Source organism: Carassius carassius, chromosome 36 (genome assembly GCF_963082965.1).
Source record: "Carassius carassius chromosome 36, fCarCar2.1, whole genome shotgun sequence".
NCBI lineage: Eukaryota > Metazoa > Chordata > Actinopteri > Cypriniformes > Cyprinidae > Carassius > Carassius carassius.
Genome location: NC_081790.1, coordinates 9,181,323 through 9,203,372, shown reverse-complemented (window position 1 = coordinate 9,203,372; position 22,050 = coordinate 9,181,323). Strand labels below are relative to the sequence as shown.

The 22,050-nt window shown below is 36.9% G+C and overlaps 1 protein-coding gene and 1 long non-coding RNA gene across 4 annotated transcripts; one reads left to right on the top strand and one right to left on the bottom strand.

Moving 5' to 3' along the window:
• The first annotated feature begins 266 nt into the window (after nucleotides 1-266).
• mzt2b (mitotic spindle organizing protein 2B) lies at nucleotides 267-5,093 on the top strand. Of its 3 annotated transcripts, none has more exons than XM_059526150.1 (5): nucleotides 267-376; nucleotides 750-950; nucleotides 2,912-3,063; nucleotides 3,228-3,362; nucleotides 4,910-5,093. In XM_059526150.1, exons 2-5 carry the CDS (start codon nucleotides 766-768, stop codon nucleotides 5,059-5,061), a joined length of 624 nt encoding a protein of 207 aa, XP_059382133.1. In that variant the 5' UTR covers nucleotides 267-376; nucleotides 750-765; the 3' UTR covers nucleotides 5,062-5,093. The 3 variants fall into 3 exon arrangements, with proteins under 3 accessions (XP_059382133.1, XP_059382135.1, XP_059382134.1); XM_059526151.1 differs by having other exon boundaries at nucleotides 354-489; XM_059526152.1 differs by lacking the exon at nucleotides 3,228-3,362.
• Nucleotides 5,094-5,493: 400 nt separating this feature from the next.
• LOC132117093 (uncharacterized) lies at nucleotides 5,494-5,743 on the bottom strand. The gene is made up of 2 exons (XR_009425733.1): nucleotides 5,627-5,743; nucleotides 5,494-5,561 (listed from the first exon to the last, which is right to left on the bottom strand). It is a non-coding gene; the product is annotated as an uncharacterized LOC132117093 (long non-coding RNA).
• Between the last annotated feature and the right edge of the window lie 16,307 nt (nucleotides 5,744-22,050).

Here is a 22,050-nt window from a genome sequence, read left to right as displayed (position 1 = left end):
AGTTAGATAGCTTTAACATATTCTCCGTTTCAGTATTTGTTCAGTTGTCAACTATTTCTCAGACCACTGCTGAAGCAGCAGAAACACAGAAGCTGTTCGTTTTTTCTCGCTGTTTAACTTTATTTTATTTTTTAATTATAGCTTTTATATTATGGTAATGGTAAAATTGTTAATCGTTGAGCATACTAGACGTTGCAAGTACTTAAGTATGCACAGGTTGGTTTTGAATGTGCAAAGAGAGTCTGTTTTCTAGCGCCCTCTAGAGGAAGTCACCCGCCGACGCCTTCTCCAGACCAGATGGTGGCAGTAAGTAACGCTACTTTTGTGTTTATTAAGCTGTGGAGGAAGTACGCGGACAATTCACTAGTGTGCTTTTGTGAGTATTATGTTAAACTTTAACCGTTTTATTTAAAGCTTAAACGGCATGTCTGTGTAAAACATAAACGGACGGAACAGGAAATGTCATTATCGAATCCAGTCATTTATATGGTAGCTATGCACTTACAGATGCACAATCAATTGTATGCGTTAAGCTTGGTTGTTTCTGTGCAACCTTTATAATAATATATTACCATAAAATAGGCCATTCACCAGCGTAGGACACCCCACCACGTATCACTTGACTTGAAATATATTTCATGAGAGGACACTAGTGTTTCCGTGGACTTTACATGATCTGTTAGCTCTGACAGAAATGCACCGTTGTTTGTTTTGTGATTGCTGTCTGTATGATTTGATATATTTTATAGTGTTTAGGTGACGCATATGTCACAGTCAGCGCAGCCCGGCGCGATGCCTTCGGCCCCGGATTCCCCGTCTCTGAGCGTCACCGTAAGCGGGAATGTGCAGAAATACAGCATCAAGAAGAAAAAAGTCCTAAACGCGGAGGAGACTGAGCTGTTCGAGCTCACTCAGGCTGCTGGGGTAGTCATTGATCAAGAGGTTTTCAAGTGAGTCCCATAAAATCAAATTGAAAACGTATAATGTCAGTGCCGACACCATAGGTGAATAGGGTAAAGAAATTAACTAAATCTAACAATTCTTTAATTTCGCAGTACATTATTTTGTATTACACGTTTTCTTTTGGTGAAATATGCAATTGAGTCATTATATGATTAAATATCCAAACACTTTCAAACCTTTAGGATATTGTTAGGAATTAAACTGAAAGGGTTGATTTATGTAAGTTCTGCTGAAGTGGAGATTTCTGGCACATGCATGAGAAAAAACGTCTTGTGAGAAAACATCTTGTAGCCTAACTGAAATCTAAAATGCTAATTGATAAAGTGTAAAAAGATTACCACCTAGATAACTATTTTGGATGTTTTCTTTCTAGCCTGAAAGGAGACTGGATGCAAAATAGCAAAAAAAAAATATAATTATTTGTCTTGAAGGTAACCTAGAGTCAGGGATAGTTAATTCAAAATTACAAATTCTATCATTAATTCCACACCTTCTTGTTGTTCCAAACCCAAAAGACCTTTGTTTATCTTTGGAAAACAAATTAAGATTTTTCTTGATGAATTTCTAGAGGTTTCTGACCCTGCATAGACAGCAACGCAAATACCACATTCAAGGCCCAGAAACGTTGTAAGGAGATTGTTAAAATAGTCCATGTGACACCAGTGAAGCCACAAGAATACTTTTTGTGCTTAAAGAAAACAAATACAACTTTATTCAACAATTTCTTCTTTTCCATGTCAGTCTCCACTGTGTGTTCAGAACAGTACCACAATGCATTTGTGTGCATTCCTCTGCTTGCATCTAGGTTTTAAGTTAGATCGCCGGCTCCTGTGTCAGCATTATCACACCCATCGCATCTGTCATGATACTCTCATGAATGCGCTAAAGAGAAGAAATTATTGAAAAAAGTCATTATTTTAGTTTTCTTCATGCAGGAAAAGTATTCTCATAGCTTCATTAAATTACAGTTGAAAAACTGATGTCAAATGGACTATTTTAATGATTTCCTTAATACCTTTCTGGGCTTTGAACGTGGTAGTTGTTGTGTTGCTGTCTGTGCAGGGTCAGAAAGCTCTCGAATTTCATCAAAAATATCGTAATTTGTGTTCCGAAGATGAATGAAGGTCTTACAGGTTTGGAACAACATCAGGGTGACTAATTAATGACAGAATTTTAATTTTTGGGTGAAGTATTCCTTTAAGTGCATCAACTCAACTATCAATTTGACCAAATCAGTCATAGCCATTTTCCAGTCATCAACTTGCTGAACCGAGAACCGTTGTATTTTAAATCATGTCTGGCCAAAGTCCCTTTCAAGGAAAGTTTGTTCATTTGGTGGCCACATTTGCAGTGCCTCCAGGCAGCTATTTTGGTCACCCAAGACCAAGTCTTGGGTGACCTAAATGAATGGGGTAATCCTGAACTCTTAAAATTAAATTACATATTTCAAATAAGCAACAAAATCAGAAATGAAATGCCCCATGAATGTTGTTCCTTATGCTCAAATAGCGTTAAAAGCATATTTTTCAGGGTAGACCAGCCAATGCGCATGTGCAGTCAATATTTATGGGAACTAGAGCTTCCAACGGCAGCTGCAGTGACTTTACCAATCTGCCATATTGCGCATTGCAGTGTCTCTAATTCATAAGTAAAAGGAGTGAACCATCTTTTATATGATTTGTCTTTGGTCTGGCTCATTATGAGCCAGGTTAACAGCTTTCGGACTTATTAGGGTAATGAACCATATGACTCTGTGTGCTTTGTTTTATTCATATTAATTATTTTTTTTTACTGAACACTGCTGACTTCAATCCTATTACTGTTGCCACTCTCATAAAAGCAATAAGAACACAGTAAAATCACTGTAGCACAACCTCACTTACTGAGTTTGCAGTTTTTATCTGTTACTGTTGCATGATTCTACATGGTCCATCTCACTCTGCCCTAGGACCATAGTGGACCTGTTAAAGATGAACGTTGCACCTCTGGCAGTCTTTCAGACTCTAAAGGCCATGTGTGCGGGACAGAAGGTCTCTGAAACATCCACCGGTGACACATCCACAGCGTCCCACACTGCCACTGCACCTTCTGAGTCTAGAGGTGAGTGCTGCACATGTAAAAGTCATGGAGACAAAGGCATAAAATGCCACAGAAATGCATGATTTGAGTTGGAAAATGGGTGATGTCAAATACAAAGCAACATCCATGCTGTACTGTTGAACTCCAACTGTCATTTTTGGTAATCTGTGTGTGACTTCCTATAGAAGAGGAGGGTGTGGTCTCAGGAAAAAGCGCTAAAACTGCAGCCCCTCCCTCTGCATCTGTGCCCCGCCCACCTAGGGGAGGGGCTAAGATAGTGGTCTACAGTGCGGGTGACACGAGTGCTCCTGTCTCTCAAGGTTTTTCTTCTCTCTCTCTCTTCTAGCTTGGTTCTCTCATCCTTTTTTTAATCCTGATGCTTGCGAGTTCAAGGTCTTCTCTTCACTCCCATGAACTATTGCAGTACATTTCTCATGCTGACATAACTAATTCAGCTTCATGTTGCCGAATATCTGTTCTCATTCTCATGCCTCACTGATTGTGCCTGAGATTTGTGGGCTCGATGCTCCGAATATGGGGGTGAAATGCCCCAGATCTGCATCCTTCATGTGTCTCATGGACTCTGTGACTCTCATCCAGCTATAGAGTCCTCTGCTTCTCATGGTAAATGACTGTCTGTTAATGGCTTGTGTCGAATGTGACACTGTAATGCACTAGTAAACCATTATCCTGCCACCAACACTGAAAAGCATGCATGTGACTGTCAACTTCATAAACGGATGGTGTTTGCCACTTCATCACTGAATACAACTGACTTGTTATAAATCATCTTGGTGTCACCCTAATGAACAAAATTTCCCTCATATGTGACCTTCTCCATCATTTTGAGTTGTTTTGACCGTGAAACACATTTCACAGTTTTAGTTCTCTACTGGTGTAATTATATTTATTCTCTAAACTGGTCAAAATATAATTTAAATGATCAATCATCAAATAAAATAATTTTCTAATAATATATTTTAGTGATATGCTCTTCTTTAATCATTTCCTACCTAACAAGTTGTGAACACCGAATGACTTTCCTGTTTTTTTTTTCCTGACAGTTGATTACATGAGATATTAAACCTTTATGAAACTGTTGTGAATTGTTGAACATATACTCTGATGTTTACTTATTTTTTTCATGCTATAGTATAGAGTGCAGCAGTCAGAATTGTATTCGTCATCTTCGTAGGGGAATAGATTTTTATTGATAACTAACAAACTACGCTACCCATGATCAGAGCCAAATTTTAGTTCTTTCATGAATCACTGTGAATGACTTGATAGAATAAGTATTATATGTATGTATGCATATTTTAATAAATCAATAGTTTTATATTCATCTGTCCTTTTTTTTCAGTTAAGTCATATTGCTTGATGGGATCGTAGTTCTTTCCCTCGTTAAAGCTTATAAGTGCACAGTCTTGTCTTTTTGTCTCATTTTCAAATACCTTTTTGCTTCAAATCAAATTTTAAGTGATTCACCTCATAGTTGGTTGGTTTGGTTCATGGCTCTCAACTCTTTAATGTAGACTTATTCAAATTTCTGTGTGAAAAACAAATACTTTGGGAACCAAGGCCGCAGAAGAGGTTGTCTTGCACTAATTAACTAGTAGTTAAAGCAAAATACATAAACGGTTCATGAGTGTATGCAGCTGTTTGAACTGAAGCATCATAATTGATTTGACTCCACATTAAAACATTTCAGACGGACATTTTTGAATTTCAAAAAATAAAATAAAAAAAATCTAATTACAAACAATTTTTTGCAACTTTTAACTCAAAATGATAGAGCCCGTCACATATGTATGGGTTATATGTGTTATGTTGATGTGCGTTTTTTCTGTGTGTATTTGTGATTTAGTACGCAGTAAAACAAGTTCAGGTCAAGGGGAGAAATCTGCAAGAGATGGTTCTAGCCAGCGCGTGCCACGGCAGGTCAGCGCCACCAGGGGGCAGAAGAGCGCCAAGAGCTCAGGCAGCAGCAGCTCGTCTTCTCAGCTCACCTCCAACTGAAGTTCTTCATCAATTAAACAACACATACCAAACTTGCTCGAATTAAACTCTTGTAGAATTGGAAGAAACTCTTTCACTGTTAACAAAACTAGTTTAGAGATCTCCCTAGATACCGTCAGTGTTTCATTTGAAGACCTCTTTGCATCAAGTTTGCATCTTGCCCGGAGAGACTATAGCTGAAGTATGCCATATTTACCACGGTTTAGTTTACACGTTCGCACCCAAACCATTTGAGAAAAACACAGATAATCTTTTGCTATCTTTAAAAACATCCGCTTTTACAATTCGACAACTTCGGGCTTCTGTGAACCACATCTGTTTTAAACCGTTTATATGTAAGACACTCAAAATTGTCTTGATAAGCTTTGATGTCTAGATGGATATTATTGTCTATTATAATTTGTGAAATGTTCTTATATATATATATATATATATATATATATATATATGTATGTATGTATTTCTTTTTGTTTCCTTTTATCCTTTTTTTTCAAGTGGATCTCCAGTTTTAAGTAAAAATATTTCTTTAAAACCAATTATTGTATTTTGCACTTTCGTTCTTTACATGATTACATGTAAAATGTAATGAAAATTCTCAGTTAATGTTACTGGTTTGATTTCTTGATGAGAGCTAAAACATAAGCATTAAATTATGCGGTTACTTTGACTGTGGAATTGTGAATGCTCTCTTCATTCATTTTGACCAGAATGGGCTCTTGATCAGCATACTTCATATTTTATGTTGAATGAGATGGAATTTGCTGCATTGCCTTCCTCTATAGAAGCTGTACAGTGTAAGACATGGTCAGGGTCAGTGGAAACTCTTGTTTGTACACTGCACTTTCTTTACTGTATGTTCACACTTGGTGACAGTGTAGGTCAAGGTAAAACCTCTTGCTGTTGAGATATGCACAGTGGTCAAAGACTTCTCTTCAGTAATGAGCTGCAGTTAAATAAAAACGTTTCGGAAAAATAACAAAGTGAACAACTAGAGAATGGTGTGTTTTAAAGAACGGTAAACACCCAAGAGTTCAAATCATGTCAGTCCTAATTAAGCCTCTAAGATCAAATGTTTTTTAATATAATTTGAAAGCAGTCCTAAAGGATCATATACAGAAAAACTGATTGAAGAAAGAAAATGGGAAGTCTTTCATGTTTTCTTGTAGGCGTTTAGATGGTTTTTGCTTGTTTAGGATTAAGATTGACAGGTAAACAGGTTTAAACTTATCTTAAGCCATATACCCCTCTCCTCATAATGTGTTCTCTTCTTTTTTTTAAGAAATTAAACTTATTCAGCAAGGACTGTTAAAATAATCAAAAGTGACTACACATTGTTGCAAAAAAATAAGTGCTTTTCATTTGAAATTCTATTAAAGAATTTAGGGGGGGGAAATATCTCGAGTTTTCAGCACTGATATTAATAAGAAAATTCTTAAAGCATATTACACAGATTTTTTCTTTCTTTCTTTTTCATGTGAAAGATTGGAGTGCATTTTACAAGAAAATACTGCTCAGTCTTGACAGTTCACAATTTCATGTTTAATTCAGTGTGTTGGGTGCCACTGCTAAATTTAACAAAATTACAAAGGAAATTCCACACCAATTATATGTTTTTTAAATTATTCTTCCCCTCAGTGTAGGATGATTTTTGAAAGATTGTGTGATACTGTAGACTGGAGTAATGGCTGCCGAAAATGTAGCTTTACCGTCTCAAATACATATTACATTTCAAAATTTATTTATTTATTTTTTCATTGTTTTTTTGCAACAATGTTTAGTCACTTTTGATTATTTTAACAGTCCTTGCTGAATAAGTGACAGAATTCCAATTTTCAGTGCATATTTCAAACCCTTAAGCCAACCTCAACACAAAGGTGTATAATATTTAATAGAAGTTTCAGTGAAACAAACTGCCATGTGCATACAGTATATGGCCCAAATTCACTTGCATGAACAAAAGTGGCTTATGTTCTACTTTTCATAGCTAAATAACAGATGGGCAGTCTTTTCTCTTTCAAGCTCAGTGGATTAAAGATATTTCCTTAAGATAATTCCTTCAGATATCCCTACACAAATGTGGCCATAAAAAACACATCTCACTGCACATGTAAGTCAAAAGTGTTTTTTTGTTTTAGTACTTTTCTTTGCCATTTTAATGAAAGACAGTTGGTTTTTTTGACTAAGCCTATGGTTACCATTATTTTGGGGTAAAGTGTGTGCGCGCGTTTTTTGTCTTTTTTTTAATGTGTATATTTGTAAGGCTTCTCAAACAGCAGCCTGCCGCTGGTCGATCAGATCTTGTTGTGTATTGATCTCTCTCTGTATATGTATGCACCAAGCAGACCATGACAGGATGTTTGGAAAGGTTGCAAGAGGTTTTATGGTAAAACAATCCAATGATGATGGTATATTGCTGGATTTTTGAAGAGTAGGCTATGGACCATGAGTAAAGAGCAGAGCAGTGCTCATGAGGGGAATAGAAAAGAAAAGCTTTTGTCAGCCAGACTGAGAGGGATGAGGACAAAGACATACACTTGTGGAGAAAACGAGAAAGAAAAAAAGCTTGAGGGGCTTGAGCTTAAGAAAATAGGTGTGTGTGCGCGCGGGAGGAAGAAAGCGAGAGAGGTTCGAACTTCGAGAGACGGAGAGAGTGAAAGAGGTGAGCTGGAGGTTTTAATGTGGCCGTTTGTCGTGTTTATGTGGTTGTGGCGCCGCTCTCTCCTGCTCTCTGTATTGATGGCAGTGCAGCCAGGCTGTAATTGATGGCGGCATATTGCTGTACTCCGGCAAGTGTAATGGGCCGAGACACAGAAGCAGAGAGCACAGCAGGAACCCTCTTTAACCCTTTACGTTCTCACACACTCAAACCCTGAAATATATGTGTGTTTGTGTCTCTGTAGGGAAGACGACGGGTGCCGCATTTCTACTACAGGTAGCCTAACTCATCTCCATATTTTGTACCCACGTTTGCTTTAAAGCATTAATTATCAAATCAAAACACCTTGTGCATTGTGCAAGTTTTGAAGTTGCATACAAAAGACACAGTTATTTTCCTCCGTAGAGCTCTGTTGCTGCCATAAAACAAAATGCTTATATTGTTACATTGTTTAGTTTGTTTGCCTGCTTTCTTCATATGTAGCCTACGTTTTTTTAAGTGATCTGACACTTGAAAGCTATCAAACCTATCTTGGTGGTCATGTGATCTCTATTTAAGGGACAACCCTTTATTAGGCTACTGAATCTGATCAATTAATCGTTTGAAATGTGTGCATATTTTGTTCTTGATGGGGTATAACTTTTGGAAAGAAAATTAATGAGTGCGTCTCTAAAGAAATATTTTGGGTTAAATATGAATGAACTGACCTCTGTATTTGCTCAAATTAAATTAAATGTATTAAAAAAATTAAAAAAACTCAGTTTTATAAAATATCTTATTTGTTTACGCAATTTGTCTCGGTGAATCTAGCACTGCACCAACATAAAATAGAAAAGAAAAAAAGATATAAATAATAAATTAATATTTTGGGTATTGCACGTTTTCTTCTTTTTTTGATTGCACAGGGAAGAACTTCGGGGCATTTTAACTGTTCACGAGTTAGTCAGTTTGTATTTTTCTTGTGGCCTTTTTTTTTATCTATAACCTGGAATATTTGGGCGGTTACCTGCCTTACCAAGTCTGCAATAGGGGGCAGTGTGTCTCTTCTGGCACTTCAGCGCTTGGATGCTGAGATTGTTGGTACCTCATCTCCCCCTCCACATATGCCCTGCCTGTGGCATCATGCATCTATGTGTGAACATCTTTGGCAGCACGGAGAGGGAAGGGCCCGTCAGCCAGCACGCTCCCACTGCTGTGAACATATTTGTTTGCTTGACTGTTTGTTTCTATTTCTGAGAGTTTGACTTAACCTTAGTCATTAGCAGGGCAGATTTATGGCAATTTTCATTGTTTATTCTCATGTTTATTCATGGGCCTGTATGCTTCCATAGTGGTGATAGTGATAATTTATTCAGAGATGAGATCTCTTAAAATGTATCATATCATAAGACAAGTCTTATAAGTTAACATTAATAATACTATAACGCCATTGAACAACATTTTTTTTAACTACTATTCATAACATATTTATACATACATCAACATATATATACTCACATCTGTCGATATCCAAGTGTGATTAAGCATCAAAGAACCGTAGGCCTGTATGTCTGTAGACTTACACAGTAAATGAAAAACTAGCCGTCCTTTTCAATATCCAGCTGACATCCTCATCAAACAAATGTATTTACTGTACAAGACTCCATTCTCTCAGTCTGAAAACTATGAAACAATATTGTGCTCGCTGTTTCTCAGAGCACACAAACTAATCAAAAGTACTCCATGTGTTCGCCAGATAATGACTAGTGAATAGACCTCCTTATGTTATTTACACAGTACATGAAAACATGCTCTTCCCAGCTCTATTTGCTGCAGATCATAGTGTGTTGATAATGATTCGAGAGTCAGTGTGTGTTGAGCCCATCATTGCATTTGTTGACGAACTCACATAACTCACGAACAATGCATAAAATGATATTTGATATCCCTACCAAACATCACGACTGTGTTCAAGAATTTAATAGAAGCTAACTAAGTAACTTACATTTTAAACACAATATTGCCAATTACATGGTATATTTTTTGCCACGTCAACATTTTTTTTCCAAACAAAGCCTAAGTATAACTATTGCATCAGCTGTTTTTATCAAAATGATTTGGTCGAGTGAATGATTTAGCGATTCACTGTTATTCAGCTGTATCCAGATATCCATACTTCACTGTACAGTAGACGAAAACAAGTATGTGTAAAGAGCTGCATGTCCGAATTCACAGTATGCATAAAACAGTAGGCAAAAGGTACTGTGAGAAAACTTGAAGCCACTGGAGAGGATTTGGAAATGGCAGTAAAGCAATTAAAGCAAGTCAGAAAGTGATATAAATCCAGGGATTACATTCATACTACACATATTCATTATGTATATACATTTTTCTTAATGGTAAAGAAGTAATTACTTCTAAAGAGGTACCTACTCAGAAAGTATGCAATTTTCGGATTGTAAATTTGGAATAGCTTACTATACTTACTATTTCCGCATTTAAAGATAATTGTAGAAATAGTACGAGTTTTATGCCAGTATTCTATATATTGATTTGATTAAGTGAATAATTCAATGATCTACTGATAAGTGTAATTCCTAAATAAATCAGTGTTTTTGAACAAATCAGTTCAGTGATTCAGAATGAATGATTCAGAAAAGCACACTAAAAAATCCCTAAACACAGAACAAAACATTGAGAGCAAACGGTTAGAAGCCAGCCTCCGATTTGAAATCTTAATGCGGAACTGTTTTGCCTCTCGATGTGTATTCCCTCTCAGTCCGTCTCACCCTCATCCACCTTCTAGCATTTCCCCAGGTGTTGGGGCCAAGAGAGGAAGTGCTATTTTTACTAGTCTGATCTCACACCTCTCTCTCTTGCTCCCATGCCTCCCCCTCTCCCTCAGTGTGAGGAACATGAGGCACGGATGGATCTGATGAGCGAGGACTGAATTTCGCACGCACACACACATATGCTTTCAGCCCTCTCTCATCTTTTGATTCAAAACCTATGAAGGTATTCAGGTGTCTCATAAATCCTGTGAGAAAAGTCTATTATCAACTGTTCACTTTTTTATTCTTTTCACTTTCCTTTTGTTTAATCCTCATTTTCTCCCTGTTTTCTTTTTGTTGTGCTAGACTGCATGGTGTAGACTTTAGCATACTAGTATTTGCTTTCTCTCTCTTTCTTTCCTGTTGTATGTGCCCTTCCACTCCCCCTCTCCATTACTGTGCGTCTGTAGATGCAGTTTCCGCACACGCTCTCTGACGTGCTTATCGGAATGTGAGTGCTGATTGTTGGCCTGTCTCTCAGCTTGACTGACAGCTCCGGCTTTGCAGCGGAACGCCTGATTTTGTCAATGTTTGTCTGCGAGGCCTTATCTCCAGAACCTTATATTAACTGCCTCGACAGTTAGTGTAGCCAGTCTGCCTCCATCTCGCTTTGCCTCCTCTTATTTCATCCTCCTTTTTCCTCCTTTCTCCATCAACGTCTTCCCTTCTTCTATTTTTCGGGATTGACACTGCATCAACAGTTGTTTATTTAATAGACTACAGAAATGTCTCATTGTGCTGTTTAACATCATGGGTATCATGGTTTTGGTTTGATCCAGTCTCATTTTTAAGAGGTGGTGATGGCTGCATAGTGGAATATGGAGGTGATGAGAAGTGGGCAAATCGGTGTTTCCATTGTCTAACAGTAGAGGAGATCCAGAGGTTAGCAGATCACTTCACACTTAGTGAAATCCAATATGCTTTCAATTCTAGACCTCTGAGTCAATGCATAGGCAGATACGATCTTACAGTCATCGAGATTAAACAATTGCATTCAATTAACACAACTCTTACACACATATGTGGGTGGTTGATGATCTACTTTTTAATTAACTATAGACTTTAGGTTTAAATTTATATAAATGTATTCCATTTTAAGTCCATTTTTAGTTGTGAGGTCAATTTACTTACAAAGATTCATGGTATGATTATTTTATGGTTTCGAGAGAAGTCTTTTACCAAGGATGTATTTTATTTGATCAAAAATACAGTAAAACAGTAATATTATGAAATATGATGACAGTTTACTGTTTTCTATTTTAATACTTCATAAAATGTCATTTATTCTGGTTTTGGCAAAGCTGAATTTTTAGCAGCTATTACCCCGATCTTCAGCGTCACATGGTCATGTGACCAAGTAGCTATATTTATAGACTGTACATATTTTTATTCAAAGATAACAAAATATGTGTTAAAAAAATCCAGACTAAGTGTGCCCTGTCCAAATTTTAATGTCAGCGTAGTAAAGAAACTGTGCCTCTTAAGCCTCTTCTTGTTTGTTTTTCCCCCCAGGTTTTTAACAATCTTTACTATAGTTTAAATAGTCCTGTTGTGAGTGACAAATGGATTTAAAAAGTGAATATGTAGTCTTTCAATTAATAGAATGTCATAAGCTGCTTGTATAAAAGTTATAAAATAATGATTAAAATAGTGTTTGAAATAGTTAAAGATGTTGTATTCAAGTAATTCATGTAAACAACCCACATATACAGAGTCAGAATGACAGTCAACAGTAATTAAAAGGACACATTGATGTCTAGGCACTTTGGAGAAACATCCTTTAGAGAAGTGTCACAAAACAGCAGTTTCATTAAGACCACAAAAATGTGATTGAGTGAAGTGCTTTTAAACAGATTTCAGTTCTATTTCCATACTCATATGCTCTTGTTTTTAAAAAGACTCTGTTGACAAATATCTAATATATGTACTTATGTTTGCTCGATTAATGCTTTTGCTTTAAGAGTATTACTTAAAATGTATTTATTATTATACGTCTGTCTGGAATACATGATACTGATTAATCAATAGCAGTATTTTCAGATTATATATAAACTGTATAACTGACCGCTAGCACAGGTGACTGATTTTGATATAAAGTTGTGCTAGTTTGTGGTCTCTTTTATCTTAATGATAAAATAATTTAAATTAAATTGCTATTTCATGTCCATTTATTTCTTTAGCCAAGTAATAGCCAGGATAATGAGCAGTCAGCTGGTCATTATTGCTAAATACCCCTTCAGGGTGATACAAGACCCCTCTATTTTGCAAGTTCTGCAAGTGGACGGCAATAATACAACTCCTCTGACATTGTATTTGTCCTCAGCAGCCCTTAATGTTCATCAAGGCTTCTTCTGTTAAGCTATTTTGTCTTAGTTTAACGACTGTCTAAAGGAAGAGGGGGTTTGATTTGACCTGTGTTTCTCTGAATAAAGAGAACTAATAGTCTGTATTCAAGTCCAGTTTGTTGCATTCAAATGCTTTCAAAGCCATCCGTCAAGGACATGAAAGACTAGGCAACTTTGTGCTATGTTTCTCAGCGATTATCTTTGTTGAAAAGATTTTCTTTTTAAATAAATGCGTGCATTCTGCTTGATTTGGTGACTGATGTAGCAAAGATGTAATTGTCTTAATTCAATTTCACACGTGTTCCCATTTCATATATTTTATAAAGAATGTGGGTAAAAGAGGATTTCCTAGGATTCAAACCCATGACCTTGGCATTTCCAGACCTTTCTGTGTGCCTGTACTCTGTGTTTTATTTTTTAAAATGAACATGTTCTGTTACTCTGTATTCAATATACAATTAAAATAACAGAATGGAATAAATAAATAGTGCCGTGTGAGGGTTCACGAGCTGTTAATTATAGCTAACTTATAAACAAGGTGGAAAAGTGGGAATTTAATCACTCGGTAATTTGAAAAAAAATTTAAAGGTGTTTGGAGACCCTGCGTTAAAAGACTTTCATTCATTAACCAGGTGAGAGTGCAAGTCTATCTTTGTCCTGATTATATATTTATATTTTTAGGCCATGTTTCTGATTTGAAATCTGTATGTGCTTTAATTTACCCAATTAAGCTTGACTTCTCATTAAGTCTGAGCTTACTGAATGCTGATTATGCGTGTAGTGCAGTCTATGCAGACTGAGGTGCAAATCTAATGCATTTTATGGGATAAATTAAAAGAGAAGTACACGGTTTTGAAAATATCTTTTACTGTATATCTGTTGAGATCATTTACATAATTCAGGACTTGCTATAACATTATTTCAAAAGGTACTGTTAAACAAGAAGTCATATTTGCTATGTCAATCCAGGGATGTACACCAATATTCAGATTGGTTGTCAACACATATCCGTTTCTTAAAATACTAGCATCCACAATCTCAAATATGTGTCTGCAGCTTTTTACAGGACTAGAAGTTTACTCCTATTAAACCTAAAGTGCTGCATTATTTCAAACCCACATACATAATCATATATAATTTGAACAGAAACCCAAGTAAAATTCTGGCTGTTTTGGTTTTGGTGTTCCTTAAAAATTTGGCAAATGGAATTTTGCTTTCAAGATTTTGAAAAATTAGTGTATTTCAGCAGTGATTTTTAAAAATAAAACCCTAATTAATTTTTTTAATGTCTGTTTTTCATCAGAATATCAGCTAACTTGCATGCACCAATTCATTTCCATGGCCTTTATTGGGTTGTAGCCTACAGAATATATGTAAACTATTTAATATACAAGCATGTTTTCACTAAGCAGTTTTTTTTCCCCTGAGAAGATGCTTTTTTTGTCCTGAACTTTCTGTTTAGCGTCATGTTTTGACATTCCCTTTTTTAAAATTATGTTATACATTTTTCCTGACATAGTTTTTGATGGAGTGACATAAACATAATCAAAACACCACATGGATCAAACAGTTCCTTAAACAGTGACAATCCTCTCAAAATGTTTTTGGGGTTGAATAAATAGAGGTCAAATGTCTAAAAAATTGCTAAATACTAGAAAATGTTTGTTCTTTGTTACAAGATGATATTTTCCACATAACAAATTTGAAATCTAGAGCGCAGTGAGGTAGTTACATGTAAGTGTGAACATAATGAAATTCTAATAAGCACTGTTTAAGGAACTGTTTGATCCATGTGGTGTTTTGATTACGTTTATGTCCCTCCATCAAAAAACTATTTTTTTTTTAAATCACTGTTGAAATACACATTTATCAAATCAAATATGAAAAGTTTCTGTCAGTTATAGTTATGGAAACACAAACGACACAGAATAACACATATCATATCACAATCCTCATTGTTTTTCCCGCGCTGTTCTGTAGTGTATGCATGTGTCTGTGTAATCAGTCAATCCCTGGGGATGTACGAAGAAATAAAGAACCTTACAGTGTGTGTGATGTCGAGAGGCACTGTGTCAGTAGAGATATGCTAACATGCCTGCTTCATTGTGCTGGTGTTGCTGTTCTTTGAGTCTGAATGAATAGAGCTTGTGTCTTTGCAGCGAGAACCATGCCAGTCAGCCTTGTCTCCCTGACCTCTACGGTCCCTCACGAAACCTCTCACACTTCTTCGCTTTCTCGCACACAAAACCAGCCAATAATAAGGAAGCACTGATCCTGTGACCTCTCCTTCTTACCAGTCACTACGTTTTATTTAACTGAATATGCAGTGGAGTCAGACTATATCATATGATGCGATTTAAATTATTCCTTTCTCTTTGGAGTGTTACAAGCTCTTGGTGCATAAAGAAGATCTGTAAAGTTGCAAAGACTAATGTCTCAAATCTAACAATATATTCTTCATAAAAGTTAAGAGTCAACCACGCCCTTCTAAAATGGCTTGTTCTAACACACCCCCACATGTCAACACCACGATTTGGGAAGATTTGCATAACACCGCCCAAATGTTCACGCAAAGAAAGAACTCGTAACTTTCATTCCTGCTGTTGCTTCCAGCGCCATGCCGTGGAGACGCGTTTCGTTGTGAAAGTGAAACTACTTTGTTTGGCCTTCCAAAAGAGGACACAACTAGAAACTAGTAAGTTGTATTTGCAACACTGTTCTGGAACAGTTCAAACCAAATATGCAGATATGTGCAGCGCATTTTACGGAGGAGGAGGAGGACTGTTTCATTGGAGAGTAGGCTACGATGCCGTGTCAGTTTCTGTAAAGTTGGGCATTTCCAGCAAGGACAATCTGGCGCTTTTGACTCACAGCCTGTAAGTACGTTTTCATATGTAAAGGATTTACCACTGATGATTCAAATGTGAGTTTTAAACAGTGTAGAGTACAGCTTGTTGTTGGTCGTTTCTCTGATCACAAATGCAGACATTTTATTTTTATGCAGCGTGATATGCAGCGCGATATGCAACGCAACGTGTAAAAAGACAGTATAAGTCATTATAATCAGTAATTATGTCCCCACTGGATGCAGCATATGCCTTGTTTGTAATCGTTTTATTGGTTTCGTCTCATCGCAGAGGGACACACAGCATTAAAGTAATTTAAGGAACTTAACATTTCCGTCACACGCTTGAGGTATTCAGCTAATCACAGTGCACTGGATAGCTGGCCAATCAGCGTACACCTCGCTTTCAGAAAGGCAGGGCAAAGAGGAGAAACAATAATGTGGAAAATAACAAAATAACAGCATGTGGAAAATAATGTGTTTTTAACCTTACACCACATAAACACATTGCATTACACAAAATACACAGAATAATGTTCTTTTCAACAATGTTGTATGACCCCTTTAACCACCTCAGCAAAGCTCAGGCGCTACCAAAGTTAGAAGTGTTGGTTTACCAAGCAATGTTTTGCTTGAGGTGCTTCCATCCATGACCCCCGTACTGACCTGAAATCAACACATAAACTAAATTCTGAAGGCCACTCCTGAATCACAGCATGCACTTGCTGTGGCCTTGAGACTCCTGTAGATCACAGGGCGATGGCCTCCTCTTGGCAGTTGGTGAATGCATTTCTAAAGGCTGCCCTCATTACTGTCACCCCAAGTTTATTGTATCGGTGACCCAGTGTTTCTTTTGTGGATTGTAGAAGATGACATGTTGTCTAATTTGCTTATAGTTTACAGAAGGCTCTATGAACAAAAATTCTGCCTTTTTTTAGCACGTTATTTCCCATGCTCTTGCATCTGTTTGCTTTCTTTTCAGTGCAACTAATTTGTAATGTTTATATATTCTATATAAATAATAGAATTTTACATTTCTTTCTTTCAAATAGTTTCCTATGCATAAATAATAATCATCACTCCTTTGTCATCATGTAATCTTCTCAATTAATAAGATGATTCTATTAAAGCCCATTTCCAGCATGGGAAACAAAAATACTAATAATTGTGACTTTTTATCTCACAATTTAGATTTTTCTCAGAATTGCCAGATAATATAATCTAAAGGTTTTTGATAATTGTGACTTTTTTGTGCTATCTTAACTTTTCTTCTCAGAATTTTGTTATGTCCTAATTCAGCCTTTTTTTTTTCTCGCAGTTTACATCTTGCAATTCTAAACTTTTCTTCAGAATTTTGAGATAAGAAGTTACAGTTACCTTTATTTACTGCTGTGGTGGAAACAAGCTTCGATACTCACCTGGCAAAATTGATTTGAATAGTTTGTTCATGAATCAAACTGATCCGCTTCCTGTTTGTTTCTCCTCAGCTCTGTATTCCTCTCTCCACTCCTTTCACCCGTATCCCTCTGCTGCATCTTTTTCCCTCACTTGTCTTCCCTCCCTCTTTTTCGCTCTCTTGTTCCATGGCTTGGTAGTGATTGACACTTACAAATTACCCCGCGGTTGAGGCATTGTGTGTGACCCTTCTCTCTCTCATCTCCAGCGAGCCTGCCGTTTTGTCATCTAATTACTGTGAATCCCCGGCCTGTTCCCCGCTGCTGAATTTTTAATAAGCCTGCCTGCCTGCCAGCCCGGCTGTCCACTCCCCAAACTCCAACACCCCTAACCCTCTCCTCTCCTCTCCTCTCATCTCCTCTCCTCTCATCTCCTCTCCTCTCATCTCCTCTCCTCTCCTCTCCTCTCCTCTCCTCTCCTCTCCTCTCCTCTCCTCTCCTCTCCTCTCCTCTCCTCTCCTCTTCATCCTTCTCTCTCCCCACCTGACAGCCTGGTGCTCTCTCTCTCTCTCTCTTAAGTGTCCTCATTCAGTCTCCTCTATCAGTCTTTCTCCATGTTATCAAGATGTGTCCTCTCAGCCCTGGTCATCCTCTCAGCACTGACTGAGCTGCCCACCTGACAAATCTGCCAACTTCCAGTTTCCTCTCTCTTTTTACCTGAGCTGACTTGTTCTGTCCATCCATACATCTGGAAGTCTAACTCCATCGTTCTGTCTCTCTAGCACTCAGTCTATCCACCCATCCATCCAGCCAGCCATCCGTACTTCATTCTGTCATCTATTTATCCATCTATCCATCCATCTATACATCTCTCAGTCTATACACCTATTGTTCTATCTATCCATCATCAATCTATTGTTCTATATATCTATTGTTCTATCTTCCATCTTTCTATCTATCTATCCATCTATTGTTTCATTTATCATTCTTTCTATCGATCTGCCTATCCATCTATCAATCTATAATTACATCATTCTCTGTCTATTGTTCTATTCTTAGCATTCTAATGTCAATTGTTCAGTCATTTTCGTTATCTATCCATCTACAAATCCATCATATATTTTTTTCTATCTGTCCGTCTGTCCGTCCATTGATGTTATTCTGTCTGTCTGTCTGTCTGTCTGTCTGTCTGTCTGTCTATCTATCTATCTATCTATCTATCTATCTATCTATCTATCTAATCTTTCTTTCTATATGTCTGTCTGTCTTTCTGTCTATTTAACCATCTACTATATATTGTTCTTTCTATCTTACGGTTTGTCCTCTCACAAAAAGCACAAGATTGCATCAGATCAGAGAGTCTACAGCATCAGACAGGCCTAATAAATTCAAAACAGTAAGCTGTATCTTACTGGAGCAGCAGGCAGCTCGTCTGTGATCTACAGCCCCAGAGTGGCTGTGGTTCTGCAGCAGAGATGTGAGATGAAGAAGATAAAGTATGGTGCTCTGATTCGGCCCAGGACTTCCCAAGATCCCTTTTTTCACTCTAGAGACACACATGCTCAGCATACAGCACAGAAACCATGACCCTGTATGAGAAGCCAGCAGGAAGGAAAAAAGCAAGAAAAAAAATCAAAGCTCCCACAATCCCCGGCAGTGTGTCTCTGGGTGCCTGGGCTGTAGCTGGCAGGAAATCCCCAGTCGCTGGCACTAGAGTAGCTAGAAATCATCAGACCTTATCAGCCTGATGTTAGAGAGAGAGAAGGGGAGAGAGAGAAAGAGACAGAGGAGGGGGGAAAAGGACGGGAGAGGAAAAGTGATCAAGAGACTTAACATAAAGAAAGATTAATGTGAGGAGGTTGGAAGGTAGTAAAGGGGAAGGGTTAGCAAAAAGCAAAGAAAAAACAGGAAGAAAACAAAATTGTGACTCATATTAATGGTCCCATGGTAGAGTAATTCAGTTGAATATTAGCGATACTTTGTCTAGAATTTACTGGAAAAAATGCATTGAGGAAATTGTTTTCAAATCTGGAAACACTAATAACTGAGGTTAATTTTTGCAAAGTTGCAAAAGTACACCAAATGAATACTATCTCTGTTTCTGAAATCAAATACTTCCTATAGTATAGTAACTATTAGTAACTAGCCTATATGAAAACAGTCACATTCAGTGACCTTACTATCCCATGAGGCTACTGGAGAGGATTTGATAGCAGTAAAGCAACACGTGACTGTAACAACATGGCGGATTTAGTATGTCCAAATTTCATTCATATACCGTATTCATATGTGACCCTGGACCACAAAAAGTTGCTGAGGTATATTTGTAGCAATAGCCAAAAATGCATTAGGATATTATGTAAAGATCATGTTTCATGAAGAAATTTTTTAAATATCCTACTGTAAATATATTAAAACTTAATTTTTGATTAGTAATATGCATTGCTTAGAACTTAATTTGGACAACTTTAAAGACAATTTTCTCAATATATTGTCTTTTTTTAGTATTTTTTAATATATTGTCTTCAAATAGTTGTATCTCGGCCTATTTATTCTAGCTATAGCCGTGAATATAACCTGTAGCGACACACATAAACATGTCAAATCTTAACTAACAGACAGCAGCATTTGCGTTGCTTTTTTGATGTGCAATATTTAGGACCAGCTTCAGGGAAGACACCATTGGATCTAACCTTCAGATGACACGCAGCATATATTTAAACACATAAAAGCCTGCAACAGACAACTAGTTAAACTACCTAGTTCTGTGCGATTCCATTCACAAAGCACAGGTTTACTGAAAAACTGGTGTGAGCCTTGATGATTTAAGGGTGTCAGTTATATGAAATTCTTTAAAATTCGGTTGTCATTATAGTTACTAAACCATGTGTGAACGGTAACGGTTTTTAACAAGTGACAATGTGGCCTATATTCTCCTTAGTATGTTTAAATAAACTCTAATACCTAAATTTGAGCAACAGGAGAACGACAAAGGAAAAAGGAGGAGAAATAAACAAACAAATAGAGTTAAGAAAGAGAAGAATAAAGTATTGCAGTGGCCTGGGTCACCGGTTATGATGTCAAATATTTCTGATTAAATTGTTATATATAGAGCCCTTCCTACATAATGTTCAATGGGTATTTGAGAGATAGGCGAGAAAATGTGCCAGTGGCTTGGAGTCTGTTTACCCTGTTTATCAGGTCTGTGGTGGGCAATAACATCATAATGCTTCGTTTGACCGTTCTACGGCCTCCTGAAAAATAAATAACTCGGCACCGTCAGGGGTGTTAGATTGAGTTCATGTTTAACGGGGCACCCTGCCCCACGGCCCTCTGGGAAAAGGGATGGGGCGTGGCCACCGGGCACAGAAGGAGCTCATTACTGTGTCATGGGTGAGAAGAAATATTGGCCTCGTAAATGACTGAATGAGAGGGAGAGAGTAGGATGGAGAGGTATCGGACATGGAGCGATAGAGAGAAAAAATGAAAGGAGGGAGGAGGGAGGAGGGAAGGAGAGGGGAAACAAATGACTTAGCCTGGAGAGATAGCAGTCAATCAATCATCTTTAAACAAAAGCAGTGCTGCCCCAGAGAGCATTTAAGAAGTGCTTATTTAATTAAAAGTCCTTCTCTCCATATCTATGGCCATCCACCTTCAAATATTAACCTTTCATTCCGGGACAGGCCCTGATGAGTGAAAGGGGGGTTGCAGAGGGGTCCTTTAACTGCCTATTCACAATAGACGTGGATGTTTTGTCAGCTCTGTTATAGACTAGAGTGTAAATGGTTGTTGAAATGGCTGTCCAGGGACTATTGTGACTCGATTATATGTTGCTTTAGTTTGTTTTTAGTTTATGTGTTTATGAATTCTCTTTAGCGGTTTAAAATAGTTATAGAAATAGAAACTGAAAACTAAATTATTGACACCTTTTTGGAAAATAAATGTTAGCTCGTCTTTGTTAAAAAAAAAAAAAAAACAATCTACAGACAGCCTTGGCAATAGCAGGTTTATACAGTAACTAAAGCTAATGCTAAAACCACAAAAAAAATTTAATTACTTTAAATATTAACTGAAGTAAAATTAAATATCAATAATAATAATAATAATAATAATAATAATAATAATAATAATAATAATAATAATAATAATAATAATAATGTATAGGCCTAAAAAAAAAACACTCAACAAAATGACTAAAACTTTAACTAAAATTAAACAGAAAACAGAAAATATAAAAAAATATATATAATTCAAAATAGTATCAAACATATAGCAGTATCAATGATACCAAAACAACACTGATCACTTATAGACAATGCACGTTTTCTTTTCTGATAAATTTCTGTGAATTCTGAGTGAATATTTGTTTATATTTTGCTATCATTCTCATTTAAAATTAAATTTTATTATATCACATGTACTATGTAGTGGCACAATAGTAGCATGGATTCAGTTATTGTACAGTTTAGCAATGTTTATACATAGTTGTTATGTGGCTTTTTGGAATCGTTAACACTGGTCAATAGACAACACACATTTTTGTTTTCAGATTTTTTGTGTGAACTTGGAAACTCATGTAAAGTCATGAGATACAGTAAAAAGAGTTAAGGGGAACACCCCCCTCGGACTGCGATTTTCTTTGATTGGGTGGGGGGGGGGGGCACTGTAAGACACTGTAATATGTTTTATATTGAATGTTAAATTTTCAAATGAAAATAGCAGTATTTCTATTATGAAGTATGCGTTCATACGTGTTAAGGGCTAACATTACATTTTCGCTGGAGGCTTCAGTTGTGGTGTGATGAGGCGTGAACACAGCGAAAACTTTACAGTAGATGGGAAACTAATTGCTCCCCCATGACATTTTGTAAACTGTAGCTATTTATGACAAAGAATATTATAGCAATCTATCGATAAACAAACACCTTGTCCTCTGTTT

Excerpts from the sequence above, each read along its gene's own strand:
- mzt2b (XM_059526150.1), top strand. The coding sequence starts at position 766 with ATGTCACAGTCAGCGCAGCCCGGCGCGATGCCTTCGGCCCCGGATTCC. Across the intron at positions 3,064-3,227 it reads TGCACCTTCTGAGTCTAGAG|AAGAGGAGGGTGTGGTCTCA; the intron begins GTGAGTGCTGCA and ends GACTTCCTATAG. Across the intron at positions 3,363-4,909 it reads GAGTGCTCCTGTCTCTCAAG|TACGCAGTAAAACAAGTTCA; the intron begins GTTTTTCTTCTC and ends TTTGTGATTTAG.